At 46.5% G+C, this 16,708-nt stretch overlaps 1 protein-coding gene across 1 annotated transcript; it reads left to right on the forward strand.

Moving 5' to 3' along the window:
• The first annotated feature begins 737 nt into the window (after positions 1–737).
• On the forward strand, positions 738–14,810 carry LOC142771614 (uncharacterized). Its single transcript, XM_075873324.1, has 3 exons — positions 738–1,950; positions 9,628–9,725; positions 14,074–14,810. Exons 1-3 carry the CDS (start codon positions 1,911–1,913, stop codon positions 14,314–14,316), a joined length of 381 nt encoding a protein of 126 aa, XP_075729439.1. The 5' UTR covers positions 738–1,910; the 3' UTR covers positions 14,317–14,810.
• Positions 14,811–16,708: the final 1,898 nt, after the last annotated feature.

The raw sequence follows: 16,708 nt of genomic DNA on the forward strand, positions 1-16,708 counted from the left end.
TTATGCTCCGCCGCGGTGGTCTAGTGGCTAAGGTACTCGGCTGCTGACCCGCAGGTCGCGGGTTCATATCCCAGCTGCGGCGGCTGCATTTCCGATGGAGGCGGAAATGTCGAGGCCCGTGTGCACAGATTTGGGTGCACGTTAAAGAACCCCAGGTGGTCAAAATTTCCGGAGCCCTCCACTACGGCGTCTCTCATAATCATATGGTGGTTTTGGGACGTTAAACCCCACAAATCAATCTCCTAGTCTTATGGTGGTTTTGGGAGGTTAAACCCCGCATATCAATCAAATAAAAATAAAAGCTGGATTTTTCAAAGGCTTATATTTGCGCGCAGAAATGGACCTACAAGCAGTTTTGTCAAAATTGCGCGAAATATGGAAATCTCAAAAGTATAAGATTTGCAAGGGCTATAGCCTTACCTTCAAGGTAACAAAGGTCGTCAAAATTTATTCATGAAGTTGTTTGCGAAAGTAGGCTTCAACAAACAATTGCAGAATTTTCAATCGTGCGCTCGATAATGTGCACAGCAACTTCCAAACATCGCTTGCAGTGCTCTTCTCATAGCCTAGTGGTACGGTCTTCGCCTCGCAACACGTAGGGCGGTGGTTCGAATTGCGCGACCGTCCCTGCCAAGAAGAGCCTTTTTTTTTAGCGCGAGTTGCACAAAATGGTAGATCGACTTTCAAGTTTGGCGTGCTGTGGCATGCCGGTAGGAACATTCTGCTTGCGACAGCTGAGCTGTGTGGTTCGTAGGAACATGTGCTCCCACGGAGCGGTGATAGCAGCCAGTATGAACTACGAAAGCAGGAACCCGGACGATAAGGACTATCAGTTTATTTGCCTCAGCTGCCAAAAGGAAAGCTTGTTAATGACACCATGCTTTTACATGGGCATGTCAGAGCCAGGCCTTACAAGGTTGAAGATTTTCGGGACGCGTTGACGCTGATGGGCCGGCTGATTGTTGTGGTGTGCCGCAGCGAGTATCAGATAAACATCTTGTGGGTCGTGACTTTCAACTACGTCGTACCCACGAAACACCTACGCACTTTGAATGAGCTGCAGGTGAAGGGGTGGCGCTGCGTCGTTGTCGACTTGCAGGACCAGCAGGCGAAGCTCAGGCTACGCTGGCTGCTGCACGGAGTGAGTGACGAGAATGTGCGGGCTTTGCTGGCAGCATTTGGCAAGGTGGTGGACGTCAGCGGCGAGTGCTGGCGTGTTCCGGGCATGGCTTAGAAGAGCTCGACCACCAGCACAGTCCAGCTAAAGCTGAAGAGTGGTCTAAAGGACGAAGACATCCCACACCAGACCCGCGTGGAAGGAGAGCTGGCCTTGGTGGTGGTGCCTGGTCGGTCGACGCAGGGCTTGCGCTGCCAAGGCATAGGTCCCGTCCGCCGAGAGTGCAAAGTGCAACGATGCACTCTCGGTGCACTCGATGTAGACGCTTTGTCACGTTGAAGTAGATTGTGCGAGAACCTATTCATCGGCAACAGGACCAGCGAAGACCGAGGACGCCGCTGAAAGAGCTGGAAGCCCAGAGGACCTCGCAGCAACCAGAGAGATGGCATTGACCGGCACAAACAAGTTGGTGGAGCTTCCAGAACGTGTAATAGTTCCTGCCGTCAGCCGGTGAACTTGTGAAGGTCTAGGAGGCGGCGTCAACCGAGAAGGCAGCCAGTGCAGCAGAGCCTGGAGGCGAGACGTCAGGATGTGGGGACAAGTGTCACCACAGCCACACTGAAGCGTTCGCGCGACGCGACCGAGAAAACTGACAAGAGGTCGCCTACCCACAGTGAAGAACCACCTGCAAAAGCACCACAAGAGAGGCAGCTAACCCTCAGACCTGATCGCAAGATCCCAAGTGACATGAGACCAGCGGACACGGTAAAATAAAAGAACGCCGGCAAGAAGGATGGTGCAGGGGGTGGCTAGCCGAGCGCTAGTCGTGAAAGGTAAGCACAATGCTTCAAGCCTACTCCTTTTAGTGAATAAGTCATCATATCACTGACTCTGTCAATAAGTATAGTTGCGCTTAACGTCAGAGGGTTTGGGGCTGGGAGTAAGCAAAGTCAGCCCTTTCGGTTGCTCACAAACCGAAATATAGACGTCGTAGCCGTCCAGAAAACCATGGTAGACGAACAGGAGGAGACCGGAATTATGGTGCGTCATTTCACTGACCTATATTACACGGCCATAAGCATTCCCTTGGGAACGTCCGCTGGATGTGTTCTTTTTGAAAAAAAAACTGCAAGATCTTTTTAATGTATTTTCATGTCAGTTAGACAGAATTGTTTGTGACTGTTTTTTTTGTGCCACTGAATTCAGCGTTATATGCACATACGCAACGAATGGTGCTGAAGAGCGTGTCAAGTGTTTGTCTAACCTGGCTGTTTTAGTGGACAAATTGTGATAAGAGGATTGTTTTGTTAGGGGATTTCAACTGTGTTCTAAGTGCTCGCGATAGTCAATAGCACTGGCGCTCGTGATAAAAGCAGTGACAGTCTAGGTAATTTAATAAAGGAAAATGATTCGAATAATGTGTATGAATGTGTCGCACAAATCGCGATGTTACACGCGGTTTTAAAGTGATATTCATGCGCGTTTAGGCCGCATATACCTATTCCTAGATATTTTGCCTATGTGCCATGATTTTTTAACTCAGCTAGTGTTGTTTCTAGAACACGTTTGTATAGTGTGTCGTATAGGCACGAAAAAACAGCGTAAGCCTTTTGACTGAGATTTATGGAACATGAAAGCGTCGTTATCCAAAGGTAAACCGTTTTTAGAATCAGTGCACGAGACCAATATTGAAGTGCTCATTGAAAAAAAAAACGAAAAATGTAGCGAAAAAAAAAGAACAGTTTGAAGCAGAAGGTGAATATAAAAGCTCTGGACAGATTGAGCTCACTAAAATTCGAAGCGCGAATAAAAAAAGGAAGTATGACGAAAACACTGCATCAGCTGATAGCCCTTGAAAGTCGGAAATCTGAGACTTGTAAAGGCGGGGTGCACAATGTGAAAGAAAAAATACACAATATGAAAAAGAGCGTTAATAAGACACGTGGGTTCGCGCTCGAGTAAAGATCTTGTCACGTGTTAAACGCCCACGGTGTTTGGTCTCACGAAAGTGCAAGGACGTCGATACCATATCGATATGCTCTCTTGTAACCAGACTCTCGCTAGCGACAATAAAACCATCGGCAGGGCCTTGGTTTGCTTCTTATCAGTTACTTTTTGCATTTCGGAAAGCGAATGTACTGTGTCAGTGTTTTCTTTTTTAGAAAGGGAACAAGGGAGCCCCTGGCCTTCGTGCTCTGGATGGATGGATTGATATGCCTGTACCCTTTCAATCGTGTGGTGGCTAACGCCACCTAGCCGTAATACTTCATGAGCCAACAACTAGGTTTATCTTTTTTTTCTTTAAATAGTGAAGTTCAGGACTGGTACTTGTCAATGAAGGGTTTAATTTTCACTCCTGCCTTGACATTAGCCACCAATCAGATAACCTCCTTCTAGTTGATTCTACCCGCTTAAAGTCTATTTTGCCCTCCCTCTCCCTAAATCCAAGTGCTTTGAAAAACTCTGCGCGATCATCCTGAACTATAGGATGGAGCACTTTACAGAACATTATCAAGTGTTCGGCAGTTTCCTATTCCTGTCCACACGCAGTGCATACCGTGTCTACCCCTTCGTATTTGGCCCGATATGTCTTGGTTCGCAATACTCCCGTCCTGGCCTCAAACAGTAGAGAACTACCCCGAGTATTATCATAGATCCTTTCCTTGGCAATTTCCTGCTTAAAAGTTCGATAGATCTCTAGTGCGGACTTCTAAATCATGCCCATTCTCCACATGTCAGTCTCCGTTTCCTTCACTTTCTTCTTAACCGATAGTTCTTTTTGGTGTGGCCCCCTGCTGTTTTCTAAGTATTTACCCGTCAATTTTCTGGTTCGCTTCCTCCATTCTGTATCGACATTCTTCATGTACAAGTAGCTGAAAACCTTTTTAGCCCAACGCTCTTCCCCCATTTCTCTCAATCGCTTCTCAAATTTTATCTTGCAGCTAGCTTCCCTGCCCTCAAATTATCTGCATGCCATATCACCTTGTACTCCCTGATCTGGTGTATCCCCGTAAGCTCCTAAGGCAACCCTACCTATTCCACGTTGCTTAATTTTTAATCTTGCTTGAAATTCTGATCTCATGCACAAGACCGCATTACCGAACGTCAGACCAGGAACCATGACCTCTTTCCATATTCCTCTCAAAACATCATACCTTTTGTAATTACACAGTGCCGAATTTTTCATCACTGCTGCATTCCTGTTACAATTAGTCGTCACGTATATTTATTTCGTGTTCCCTTAGGTACTCGGTCTCATTGCTTATTCATACGCCCATATATTTGTATTTATCTGTCATCTATAGCGTGACCTCCTGTATTCTAAGCTCACTACCTTCATTATCATTAAAAATCATAAGTGCTGTTTTTTTTTTCTTACTGAATCTGAAATATAACCTATCTCCCTCATTACCGCAGATGTCCATCAATCTCTGCAAATCTTCCTTGTTGTCGGCCTTTAGCTCTATATCATCTGCGTACATGAATGCTAATAGTGCCTGTTCGATAATTTTTCCTTGTTTGATGAAAAAGAGGTTGAAGCCAAGTCCACTTCCCTCTAATTCGGCCTATAATCCTTGTAGGTACATCATGAATAACAAGGGTGACAGAAAATACCCTGGCCTCAGCCCCTGTTTTACCTCTGTGGGCTTACATACCTGTTTTTGCCACTTTATAACTACCTTGTTACCTTTATAGATATCCTTTAAAAGATTAGTGACTCCATCTTCCACACCTAGTGTGTCCAGTATTCCAAGCCCTCTTGAACCACGCTATCGTACGCTCCCTTCGTAACCAAAAATACTAGCCACAGGGGCCTGTGTTCATTTTCTGCTATTTCGATGCACTGCGTCAGTGAGAACAGATTGTCTTCCAGCCTCCTGTGTTCCCGAAAGCCATTCTGCAGTTCCCCCAGCAACCCCTCATCCTCTATCCACGCCTGCAGACTTTCCTTTATAATCTGCTTTGCCAGCCTGTAGACCACTGATGTCACTGTTATAGGGCAGTAGTTTTTGTCAGCTTTGTCCCCCTTTCCTTTATAAATCATGCTCATCCTGCTAAGTTTCTATGAATGGGGACTTCACCATCGATTATTATTTTTCTCACTGACTCTCTGAAAGTCTGTTTCAACTTCGAATCCACTGTCTTTATCAGCATAATTGGATTGCCATCTGGGCCTGTTGATGTACTACTAGCAACTCTCTTCTCAGCCCTTTCCCACTCTCATTGTGAAAATGGAGCCATTGCGCCACTTGATTCATCCTTGTATATTGTGGTGCATAAGGCACTTCTTTGTTGAAATTTTTTTGTCACTCTTGTTCTTATATATTCAAAAGCTTCGTCACCTTCTAGCCTAGCACCTTGAACTGTCATTATAAACCTCTGCTCTATGATCGTCTCATTTCTTAGGGAATATAGATGGTTCCAAAATTTCGCAGCTGCCTTTCTATCTTTTTTATGTACTTCTGCCAGCCACTGAGCCCTCTTTCTTCTAATCTTTTCATTGATCAGAATGGGTGCTTCCCGTCTACAGCTTAGAAAGATGTCCCATTTTCTTGCAACATCATCTGTCGGTTCACCCCGCTGCTTAGCATGTCTGTGTTTCTTAGAGGCTTCCTGGCGTTTTGCTATGGCTCTCTTAACTTCCTCACCCTACCAACTCTTGGGTTTGTGTCTTCTTTTCCGGGACGTCTTATCACGTGCCTTATCAAGCTCTAGCTCAAAAATTTTAATTAGATTCATGTATGTCCACACTATTTTATTATCCTGAGTGATTACTTTCTTAATTTGTTTGGTAGCTATTTCTATTTCCCTTTCTCAATATTTTCCTGTAGTTGCGCATCTTTTCTCCTTCCCACTTTCACTGCTCTTCCAAAACTTAGCTTGACACGTTTGTGATCACTACCCAGACTTCTGGAGCCACGTTCATCAATGTGCATTCCCATGAGCCTGTCATACATCCTGTGACATCAGTGCGTAATCTATCGTTGACTGTAGCCTTCCTACCTCCCATGTTATTTGCCCTTCACACTTCTCAATACTGTTGCAAATTATCATGCATTTCATGCCTTTCATGCATATCTATGCCTTTGATTATGCCCATCATCATGCCCATCATGCCTTTCACACATATCCATGATAATTTTGCCTGTTGGGTCGGTATACCTATCTATATCTACCATGTGCGTATTCATATCTCCTGGTATAATTATCTCGCACTCTCCTCGTAATTCCTCAATGTCCTTTGATATACACTCCACCATTGCCTAGTTTTCCTCTCTGCCCTTTGCTCTCGTACACAAGTACACCAAACCAAGGAGTGCCATTTGCCGTGCCACATTCCCTTTTAGCCATAAATGTCCATTGCACTCCTGCTTGTTCTTTGCCAGTCTTTACTTTTATTAATTAATGCCCCTAAACCACCACCCTTTCTGCTGTCTTCTGTTCTATTACGCGTAGTCCGGATTGTTAGGAGGTTGTTCTATGTCCCTAAGATGTGTTTCTACAAAACCGTATACCATCGGCCTCTCCTCCATTAGCTGTTCTTCTATCTCTTCCTACTTCAGCCTGTTCCTGCCACACTGCATGTTAATATACCCTACGTCTTAATTGGCTCGGCCCTCGTGGCTACGTCTATTTCTGCCCCACGCTCTACCTGTCTTAGATATTGGTGATACTTTGGAATCGTATCAGTTCATACCACCTGCCAATGAGTCTCCCTGGTTTTTTTCCTCGTTGCTAGCTATCCTGCACCCCGAAGGGACCGCGTGCCCCCCAAAAAAGCTACTGCCATCCTGCAAATCACCAACCAACCTCATGACCTAGCCGCCCATCGAAGTGAATTGTCTCGTTGAAAACCACCGCACCTATGCACCTCTCTGTTTATTTCCACCACCTAAAAGCCTTTCTCTCGACTCATCCACCATATCTCTTGGTTTGCGTTGACCACCGCTCTTTGCAGGTTGCCGTCACGCACCAGTACCTCCGGTATCGTGCATATCACTACCTGTACCTGATGAGAAGTGGCGCGCATGTCGTCGACCCCTTTCGCCAGTGTGGTCGCTAGTTCTGCCATATCTTCATTTAAGCTCTGCCAGCTGCTGGCAGTGCGTCCAAGTGTGAGCGAGAGCAACCACGACCTCTTTTTGCGTTTTTTCTCAACGAGTAATGCAAGCAGTCGCTGATGATATGGAATCAGTGGCAAGACCGCTACCCCTTCCCACTTCAAGGCGGCTACGCAAGAGAACAAATTGAGAACACTCTAGCAAGAGGCCGGTAATCGCCTTGAATGGGCAGGGAGTTTGTCTTGCCTCTGGTTCTATATTATCCCTGACTGCTTGTTTTTCTCGCCCCGAGATGACGCAAAAAGAGGTCGTGGTTGCTCTCGCTCACACTGAGACGCACTGCCAGCAGCCGACAGAGAACGCAGGCCACGCGCTCGTTTGTTTCCCTTCATAAAAATTGGCACTGTACATAGTTTCAAAGAAGAGTTTCTTGAGTACACGCGGCGGCTTAGGGAGGACACAAAAAAAATCTGTTGGGGGGCAAAATGATGGAGGGCGAAGTAGAACGCGCCATTGGTCATGACCCGAAGGCCTAACCACTGCGTGGTATAAGACGTTTAGAACATAACTGTATTGGTTGTTACCTGAGCTGTTCAATGATGCGTACGGACGGAAAACTCTGCCGCCTTCATTTAGCGAAGCGCATACGACATTAATTCCTAAAACAGACGAAGTGAAAAAAACTTTAACTGGTGACATCGTATACGCCTATATCGCGGACCAATATTCAACTACTAGATCTTTATGAAGGTTCTGGCATCTTACATCATAATAATGTTGGTTCCATCATTAGGGAGGGAGTGACCTTGGCGTACCAGAGGTGCACAACACATTTGTTAATAACTCTTTGGGGGGTCCCCATTCACGTAATGCGTTATGTGCGTCAAGGCTGCCCGCTCAGTCCTCTCTTGTTTTGTATTTACATCGAAGCGATGTACTTAGCGATAGCTGAAAACGATAAAATAAGCGGCTCCGTCTCGGCGGCCGCCGAAGTTAAGCTGCTGACATATGCAGACGACATCAAGGTCTGCTGCAGTACGAACAAAGAAAGTATAGGGGGAACGTCAAGTGTTGTGAAAACATTTTGAAGCGTCACAGCGAGCTGCGTAAACTGGGAAATATCTCTTAGGCTTTGGCACAGAATGTGGTTTTCAAAGCCCGACCATTTTGCGAATGAGAACTGAACGGGGACACCAACAATGTACTTCAGTGTTCCCCTTGAGTGCTATGAACGCAGCGGAGACTACTGGTGGCGTCTAACAAAAGAGACGAAGGGAAAAGAAGACAGGTGGAAAAGCATGAACTTTTCTGTTTTTGCTAGGGCAACTGTGTCCACAATGATATTTTTTAACTGAGCTCTGGTACGTGATGCAGGGGCTAGAGTGTTTCTTATGCGATCTTTAAAAGAGAGAAAAGAAGATAAAAGTGAGCCCCGTAACTGTCTGCATCACAGTGCGACACCTCAACAGTGGCTCACGAGGAATGAGGGTAAGGAGGGATTAAAAGGAACAAGATTAAAAGGTGTAAACATAGAGAGAGGGAAAAGAGAGAGCGTGACGCAGGGGCAGCGACATCCTGAAGTAAGGAGAAGATAGAAAAGATAGGCACAGTCGTCGGAGTCCGAGGACGGGGCATTACTCGGGGAGAGCTCTTGTCGGCGTCAGGAGATGGCGTAGGGCGAGCCAGTCAGCCAGAGCTGCGCTGTCGTCGGATATCATGGGAACACAACCGGTCGGCATGAAATTCATAGAGTAGGGTGTTCAAGAATCAACGTTCAAAGGCTGCACAGAGTGTTTGCTGTTGTTACATGGGGCTCGCAATGGGAAAGGTGCAGCCGGACCAATTTGTTCAGGTGCGTGAAGGATAGGGGTCTCGGTTTGGCGCACCGTTTTGTGAGACAAATAGTGAATAATTTTTTTTTGCTTTTGTGACGTCAGTGAACCGTTTTTGGCGCATGGTATGCCAACTTAGATTAGGCAGCGCATAACCAGAACGTGTTGTCACTATAAATAGCCCGCCACATTGCGTAACTTTCTCAAGGAAGAGGCAGGTAGTGTACGTTTTTTATTGGTTCGTAGTTGTTTCGAATATTTATCAAGTGAGAGAAAAAAAATGGATTATGCAGAGATTTAAGGGATATCGTTTTTTACAGTGTCATTGTACAGGGCCATATACAGTGGAAGACCAGGGGAGAATGTTCTGAAGTAGGTGAAAAGCATGCAGCTGCTGTTACGTTTGCGCACCGCTTATCAGCCAGCGCCCAAATCTGGCTCATCTGCTCCGGACAATAATCTGTCGTCGCGCACGTGTCTTGATATGTGTGTTCCCGCCCCCTTTGTTCCCGGCATGCCTTTCAAATCAATTGCGCACCATGCTGAGAGGGCATTCCTTGTTCACCTTCTTTCGGCAAGCATGCCGCATCAAAGCCCACGTTCTTCCTTCTCACAGCGCCTTCCTCTCCCGGCTTGGAAATCGACTCGGCCAAAGGTGACAGCTGGTGGCAGCGGTGGGATGGCGGACCCCCGGTAGCTCTGCGCCAGCAGTCGGTGAGGCTTTGGCTTTGTACTCTCGTACGCTGAATGTTAATATTTCCAGTCAGAGTTATAGGAAAGGCGGCTAGATGGCCCTTTTGCCACAGTTATGGTAGTGAACATGGATTTGAATAGCTTGCTAAAAAGTAGATTTTTTTTGGCTGTAGCAGATGGGCTTGGTTTAAAGGTTAGCAAAGCTATTCGGAAACCCCAAATTGTGGGCATTATTGGAGCTTGTGGGGCAGGTGCCAACGAAATAGGTGAAGCAGGTAATGAAGTGTAAAAGCAACGCAGTGAAAGTGAGTAAAAACGAAAACTATGCCAGTTGGAGTAGTTAAAGGATAATCTCGCCACTGATGCACAGCTCAGACGCGCTAGTTACGACATGAAAGATTTTCTTCAGCCCTTTGTTATTGGTAATGGATTGGGGCTCTTTTTCATCAACTTTGAGCGCACTTGCACAAGAATGGGCTTTGAGTGTACTTGCTGGCCTCGAAGACTTCTCAGTTTGTTGCCGGTGGAATCAGCACAAACTCTAGCGAGGTTAAATGCCGAACAAGCGGAATTTCATGAGGACGTGAAAAGGACTTCGTTAGCGAAGTGCAGGTTTTCACCTGAAACTTTCCGGCTGGAGTTCCAGAAATCAGTTAAGACACTGAACGAAAGCTACACAGAGGTCGCGTACAAGCAACAAGCTTCCGAGAAAATTGGCTAAAAGGTGCTGACGCCTTCGATGACAAGGCCAAAATGTTTGTTGAATTCTTCACAGAACAGTTTTGTTCGGCGCTTCTTGAAAAACTAAACGAGGGGATTCTCGTTAAGCCAGGTGTCAGGTCGGGCCCCGAAAGGCAGCAGAGTATGCAGATGACTACACCACAAAACACCATTTTATTGACGCAGAAAGAAGCACGGTGCAGGCCCACGGGGCTCCAACTCTGAACAAGAGGAATTTAGAAAGTTTCAGAAAAATAACAATTCAACGAAGGCGGTTATCTTTGGGTTCACATGTAAACAAATATTTCGAGGCGCGGAAGTTCATCGCATGCTTCAAGTTCCAGAAACCAGGACACGTAGCCTGGGGGTGTCGCGTTCCAAAAGTATCGACCATACAGTTCATTATGGCGCAGGGCAAAGATTTGCTGCTGCCTTACCTACATGATATTGAAGTTAATTGCGGAGAATGTAAAGCCTTGCGTGGCACAAGTGCGACGTATGACGTAGTGCACTCTTCTCAAGTAAATTCTGGTGACTTCACGGGGTATTGTGTGCTTAAGGCAAGCCTCTGAAGAAGGCACTCTGAGCTTACCAGTCGCAAAAGTAACATTCAAAGGGGCGTTTAGCGAAATTAAAACCGAAGTAGCAGTCTCGGATGTTATACTGCCATGGTACCCATATTTTCTATCGAACATAACATCAAAAGAGCTGCTGAACGCAGGCGTCGCACTCGATATATTAACCCGGTAATGGTTGTCACGAGGTCGACGGCGAAAACAGCTGCCACTCACCAAGAGCCTTCATCACGCGTTGTCCGTTTATAATCGTCCCACGAGCTGTGACTTTCAGGTGTTATCCTCCGTCGACCAAACGACGTTGATCGAAGAACAGAAAACTGATTTAAACGTGGAAAAATGCCATCGAAGTGTAGAAAAGCCGGGCGAAAACAGTGGTTCGTTTTTTTAAAATAAATCACACATTATACGGCGAGTTTTGGGGCAAGAAAGGCACAAGCGCTGACCAAATCGTGGTCACGCGCATTCTATACAACTTTCTCATCGGGCAGGCTGGTCAGGTCATCTCGTAATTACCAAGAGCGAGACTGTTGAGTGAATATTACTGGTCGGGCTGTTCTAAAGACGTGGAGCAGTTCGTTCGTAGAGGTGATGTTTGTCAGCCAACTGGCAGACCACACGAAAAACAGAAGGCGCCTCGACTGCAGTTCTTATGATTGCTGAGCCATTTCGTCGAGTCGTAGTTGACATTGTGGGGCCCTTGCCGATGACGAAGTCGGGATATAAATAGTTTTTGACAATGGTGTGCCTTGCTACCACATTTCCCGAGGCATTGCCGCTGCGTTTTCTTACATCGGCAGAAATAGTAGATGTACTTCTTTTGATCTTTTCCCGCGGGGGTTTTACAAGTGAAATACAGTCCGATCCAGGCAGTGTCTAAATGAGAGTTCACAACCATCTTTCTTAAAAGATATGGTGTCAAAATACACCACAGCTCCACTCAACAATCGCAAAGAAACAGTGTAGAGAGGGTTCATGCTGTAATTAAGCGGGTATTGCGGGCTTTGTGTTACGAGCAAAAAAAGAACAGAAACGAATGGGACACTGAGCTACCAGCTATGCTTTTTTGCATTAATTTAGGTAGCACACGTACCGACAGGTTTTAGCCCAACAGAGCTCGTGTACAGAAGGGCGCCGAGCTCCCCGCTTCGGCTAGTGCGCGAGAACTGGGAAGATTACTGTAGCACTTGTACGACACGCTCGCTTTGGTGGAAGCTAATATGCTCGAAGCGCTGACAAAGGTAAAAAAAGCATTGTGATAAAAACAGCAAAGTGCGCCAGTTTCACGTGGGACAAGAGGTGTTCATGTTGCGCTCTTATAAAGCTAACAAGCTGGAAGTGCTCTGGGAAGGCTCCGGGACGATACAGCAGAAACTGTCACACAGCCTACGTAGGTAAACTGCCGGGTCGTAGAAAATAAGTGCGTATCTCCTGCAAGCTCGTGAAACCCTATGCAGAGCGAGCGCAGGCTGGGAATTTAGTGTAAAAGCAACCCGAGGAAGTTGCAGCTGCAATTCCTAATCTTTCCCGTGACAACTTTGTTTTTCTGTGAATGAAATCTTTAATTTGTCAGCGAACAGGTCTGTTCCGAGTAAAAGGCAGCTTACAGCTTTAACACACTTCATAGCACAGCGCGATCAATGATTTTCAAAGGTACATGGTCGGTCCACTCTGACGACTCATGATAAACAGCTTATATAGCTGAAGCTTACCACCCGAGGTAGCATAGCAGCAGGTGATGTAAAGCTTACAGATGTTCACCCCGCCACGAAAGGTTGATGAAGGAAGCAGTTGATCAGATGTTGTCGCTTGAAGTAGCCGAACGAGGTGAAGGAAGCTTCATGTCTTCAATGATAATTGTAGTAACTAATGGTAAAGAACCACGGCCGAGTATCAATTGCTGGAACCTTCACTAGGTGACTGTTACCAAAGTGTCTCTTGCCACACGTAGAAGACTACCTTGAGAAGGTGAGCAGAGCTAAGTTTATCTCTACGCTCGATTCAGTGCGAGTGTACTGGCAAGTGCCGCTAATAGAACGAGCGAGTGAATCGGCTGCCTTCGTGACTCTTTTCGGCACCCACCGGTCTTTGGTTCTTCCATTCGGTCTTAAAATGGTCCCTTTCACTTTTTCGGGACTTTTAGATCAGGTGCTAGCCGGAGCAGAGGCGTTCGCGCTACCGACGACATAGCAGTATTCTCGAATACTTGGCCAGAGCACGGGAATCATCTGAGGGAGGTTTCAAGTAGGCTTGGCGAGGCTGGCCTAACATTAAAAGCCTAAAAGTGTAAATTAGGTTGCTAGGAAATCGACAACCTAGGTCGCAGTTCAAGTCAAGGGCATCGAAGCCCACTTGATTTAAATATCGTGCCAATCAAGGACTTGCCTCAGCCAGAAACTAAAACGGAGCTCTCAACTTTTTTGAGGCATAGTAGGCTACTATTAACACTATATCTAGTGCTGATAATAGCCTACTATCAACACTATATCAAGTGTTGATAGTAGGCTACTATCAGCACTATATGTATTGTTCTCAGATGTTCGTCCCACGTACAGACGCGCTGAAAGAACGTACTCCTTATCGCGCAAAATAGGATGAAGAAAAACAAGCTCAGTTTAAATCTTTGACGGTAGCTCTCACCTCCAAGCCCGTCCTCGCAAGCCCAGACCACTCTAAACACCCAGCAAAAAGGGGCTAGGTGTAGTTTTTAGTCGTGTAGACGAGTACGGCCATGAGAATCCCATGCTCGCGAACAATCTTACAGCACCATAGAAAAAATGATGGGTGTGTCTCGTTTGGGCTGTTTAAGAACTTTCCAGTTATTTGGGTGGTTCTGAATTCATTTTTATGGCGGATCATCGCCCACCCTCGTGGCTTTAACAGATGTCTAACAAAAACGTCAGGTTCTTACATTGGAGTCTGTTTGCCACCATACTCGTTTGCGGTTAAACATGAGAAAGTGTCGCTGCACGCAAATGCACATGGTCTGAGCAGGGCTTCCTCTCCCTCTGCGCCGGCCGGCATTGTGGCACTAAAGCCTTGATTCAGTATTTGTGTGTAACTAACTATCGCAGGTTTTCAAGAGTCCATTCTGTTTTCAACTGGAATGTTTCCAAAACACTCTGCGAACGAAGGTCTGGCCTGACCGAGCTCGGCAGTTTGTGGCGTTCGCGGGGGTGCTTGCTCTTTCGCCTATGCCCAGGACCCTGGCACGCGACTGGTGTACTCGGCGACGCCTGCAGTTTTCTGCCACGTCATGCACTCCACGTTTCGGCACATCGGCCTACGAGATCTCCAGACACTGCGCACGTCCCTAAGGGACGCACCCTTCGACTTGGAAACGGCACACTGCGTTGTCTGGCTTCGGAGGGTCAGAAGCCACATCGCTGCATCATTCCAGGCGTCGGTCGACAAGTACTTCTACGCTTCTGGGCACCTCGGAACTACCCCATCAAGGGCGCAGCCGGCTGAACTGGTGCAACTTCCCGAAGGTGCACCTACGGCGAAAACTTCGACGAACCTTGCAAAACGAAAATTGGGTGCTGAAGTTTCTTTCTCCTTAGTGCTCCTCCGCGGGAAGGGGCTGTTGCGTTTAGACACCGCTCACCGCTTATCAGCCAGTGCCCAAATCTGGCTCATCTGCTCCGGATGATAATCTGTTGTCGCGCATGTGACTGAATGTGCGTTCCCAGCCTCTTGGTTCATAGAGTACCTTTATAATCGATTGCACCCCACACCATGGGGCAATTCTTCTGTACACCTTCTTTCGGCAAGCATGCTGCATTAAAACGTACGTTCTTCCTTCTCACGACATCTTCCTCTCCCTGCTTGGAGCCCGACTCGGCCAAACTTAACAAGATGAACACAATGTAATCGATAAAGCTGAAAGTGGCTCGTGCTAGTGAACCTTCCGCATATGGCTGCAGTCTCTGTAATGGCTAGCATGCTTTAAACAACGATCAACTGTGCGTGTGAAATGTTTTAGAAATGTCCCGACGCCCGATTCCTTGTGCCATGCAATATTACGGCGATATTACACGTTGTGTTGTGATGGCTGCATGTAGGATGCATGTGTTTGTAAAGTTAATTTCACAGAATGTCCAAGCAGATGTTCTTTTCACTCCAATTTCAAACACACACGTGGTGGCGTGGCAGAAACCATACTTGCCTCAAAAAAAGGCTTAGGCTCGAACCTTACTCAAACCCGGAAATTTATATGTGCTTTATTTGCATACTCCTCTTTTTTTGTTTGTTTTTTTGTCAATGGCAAACTCATAACTTTTCCCTCAAAACCCACGACGCCTACGCTGGCACCGACAGCAACATTTATGCGAAGCGAGCTCTTGAACGCTATCGCCTTAAAGATAGAAGAATGCCTGAGGCAATCGAGTTAAATTTTCAGTCAAGAATTAACCCACCATGAATTTTACCACACTTCAATGGAACAGACAAAATGTGGGAAAAAGAAGAGCTAGATTTCCAAAGGCTTATTATATTATAGCTCAGACATAGATCTGCAAGCCGTTTTAGCGAAATTGGGTGGCACAATGAAAAACCGAAAATGTTAGAATTGCAATGGTCTTACCTTGAAGGTCAGAAAAGTCAAGATTTATTGATCAAATCGTTCGTGCACGTACGCTCACACACAACCCCACAATTTCAAACTGTGCGCTGTAAAATGTGCAGACCAACTTCCAAACAGTGCCTGCGGTGCTCTTCCCATAGCCGAGTGGTGTACGGTGTTCGCTTCGCAAGCCGTATAGGGTGGCGGTTCCGTCCATGCCAAAAAACACTTTTTTTAGCGTGAGGTGCACTAAATGGCAAGATCGACATCGAAGTTCGGTGTGCTGTGGCGTGCCGATTTGGAAGTACGTGTGCTGTTCGTTTCACGAGGCCGGCGGTTTCAGTCTCGGTGCACGCATACGTATGAAAAGAAATAGAAAAGACAGAATTGCGCCACATCTGCAGCACAATCGCAGCGAAATGTAGAAGAGTGACCTCTCGAGAGCCTTTTTTTTTAGACACTTTATGCGTAGCTCTACACGAACACTTACAGGGTACCTACACTTACAGGGTACCTACACTTACAGGGTACCTACTACACCATAGATAATATTTTTTGTATACTAGGGAGGCATCCACAATGTCGTTCTTTATCTTTCTTCGAAGAAGCGTGGTACCCGCGCTACGCACTTGGAAGGCGTTTTCTGCACATTGCTAATGTTGTGGCTGGCGAGGATGAAGAATTCGGCCTGACGCCTTTGTTATAGCTTTCGACACTCGATTACCTACTGGTTACGAATTCGCATTGTGTGACGCCTGGTTGTTCCTTTGCTGTTCTAACGCTTTTTTTTTTGCAAATAAAGTTGCGATTCCTTTCTCTACGTGAAGCCTGCCTAGGATAATTTCAAACGCCAGCGTAGCTGAATGGTAGAATACTGGACTGGCATTCAGATGATGCGGGTTCCAATCTTATTCTGTTGTTGGTGTTTTGTTATTTAGTTCTTTTTTTTCACGTCCGGCGCTCGGCACGTGAACGTGTATAGTTTGTCAGCGCCCCAAGATACAACGTCACACATCGACAGCACTGGCAACACTGTCTACGCCGTATTGTCGCTTTATGTACGTACTCCTTGACATCGTCAGCCCACTGCTGCCTGGCCATGGACAGACTTTCCTGCTGACATGCGTGGGCAGATCCACCCGCCG

The sequence above is a fragment of the Rhipicephalus microplus genome, chromosome 9, assembly GCF_043290135.1.
Source record: "Rhipicephalus microplus isolate Deutch F79 chromosome 9, USDA_Rmic, whole genome shotgun sequence".
Classification (NCBI taxonomy): domain Eukaryota; kingdom Metazoa; phylum Arthropoda; class Arachnida; order Ixodida; family Ixodidae; genus Rhipicephalus; species Rhipicephalus microplus.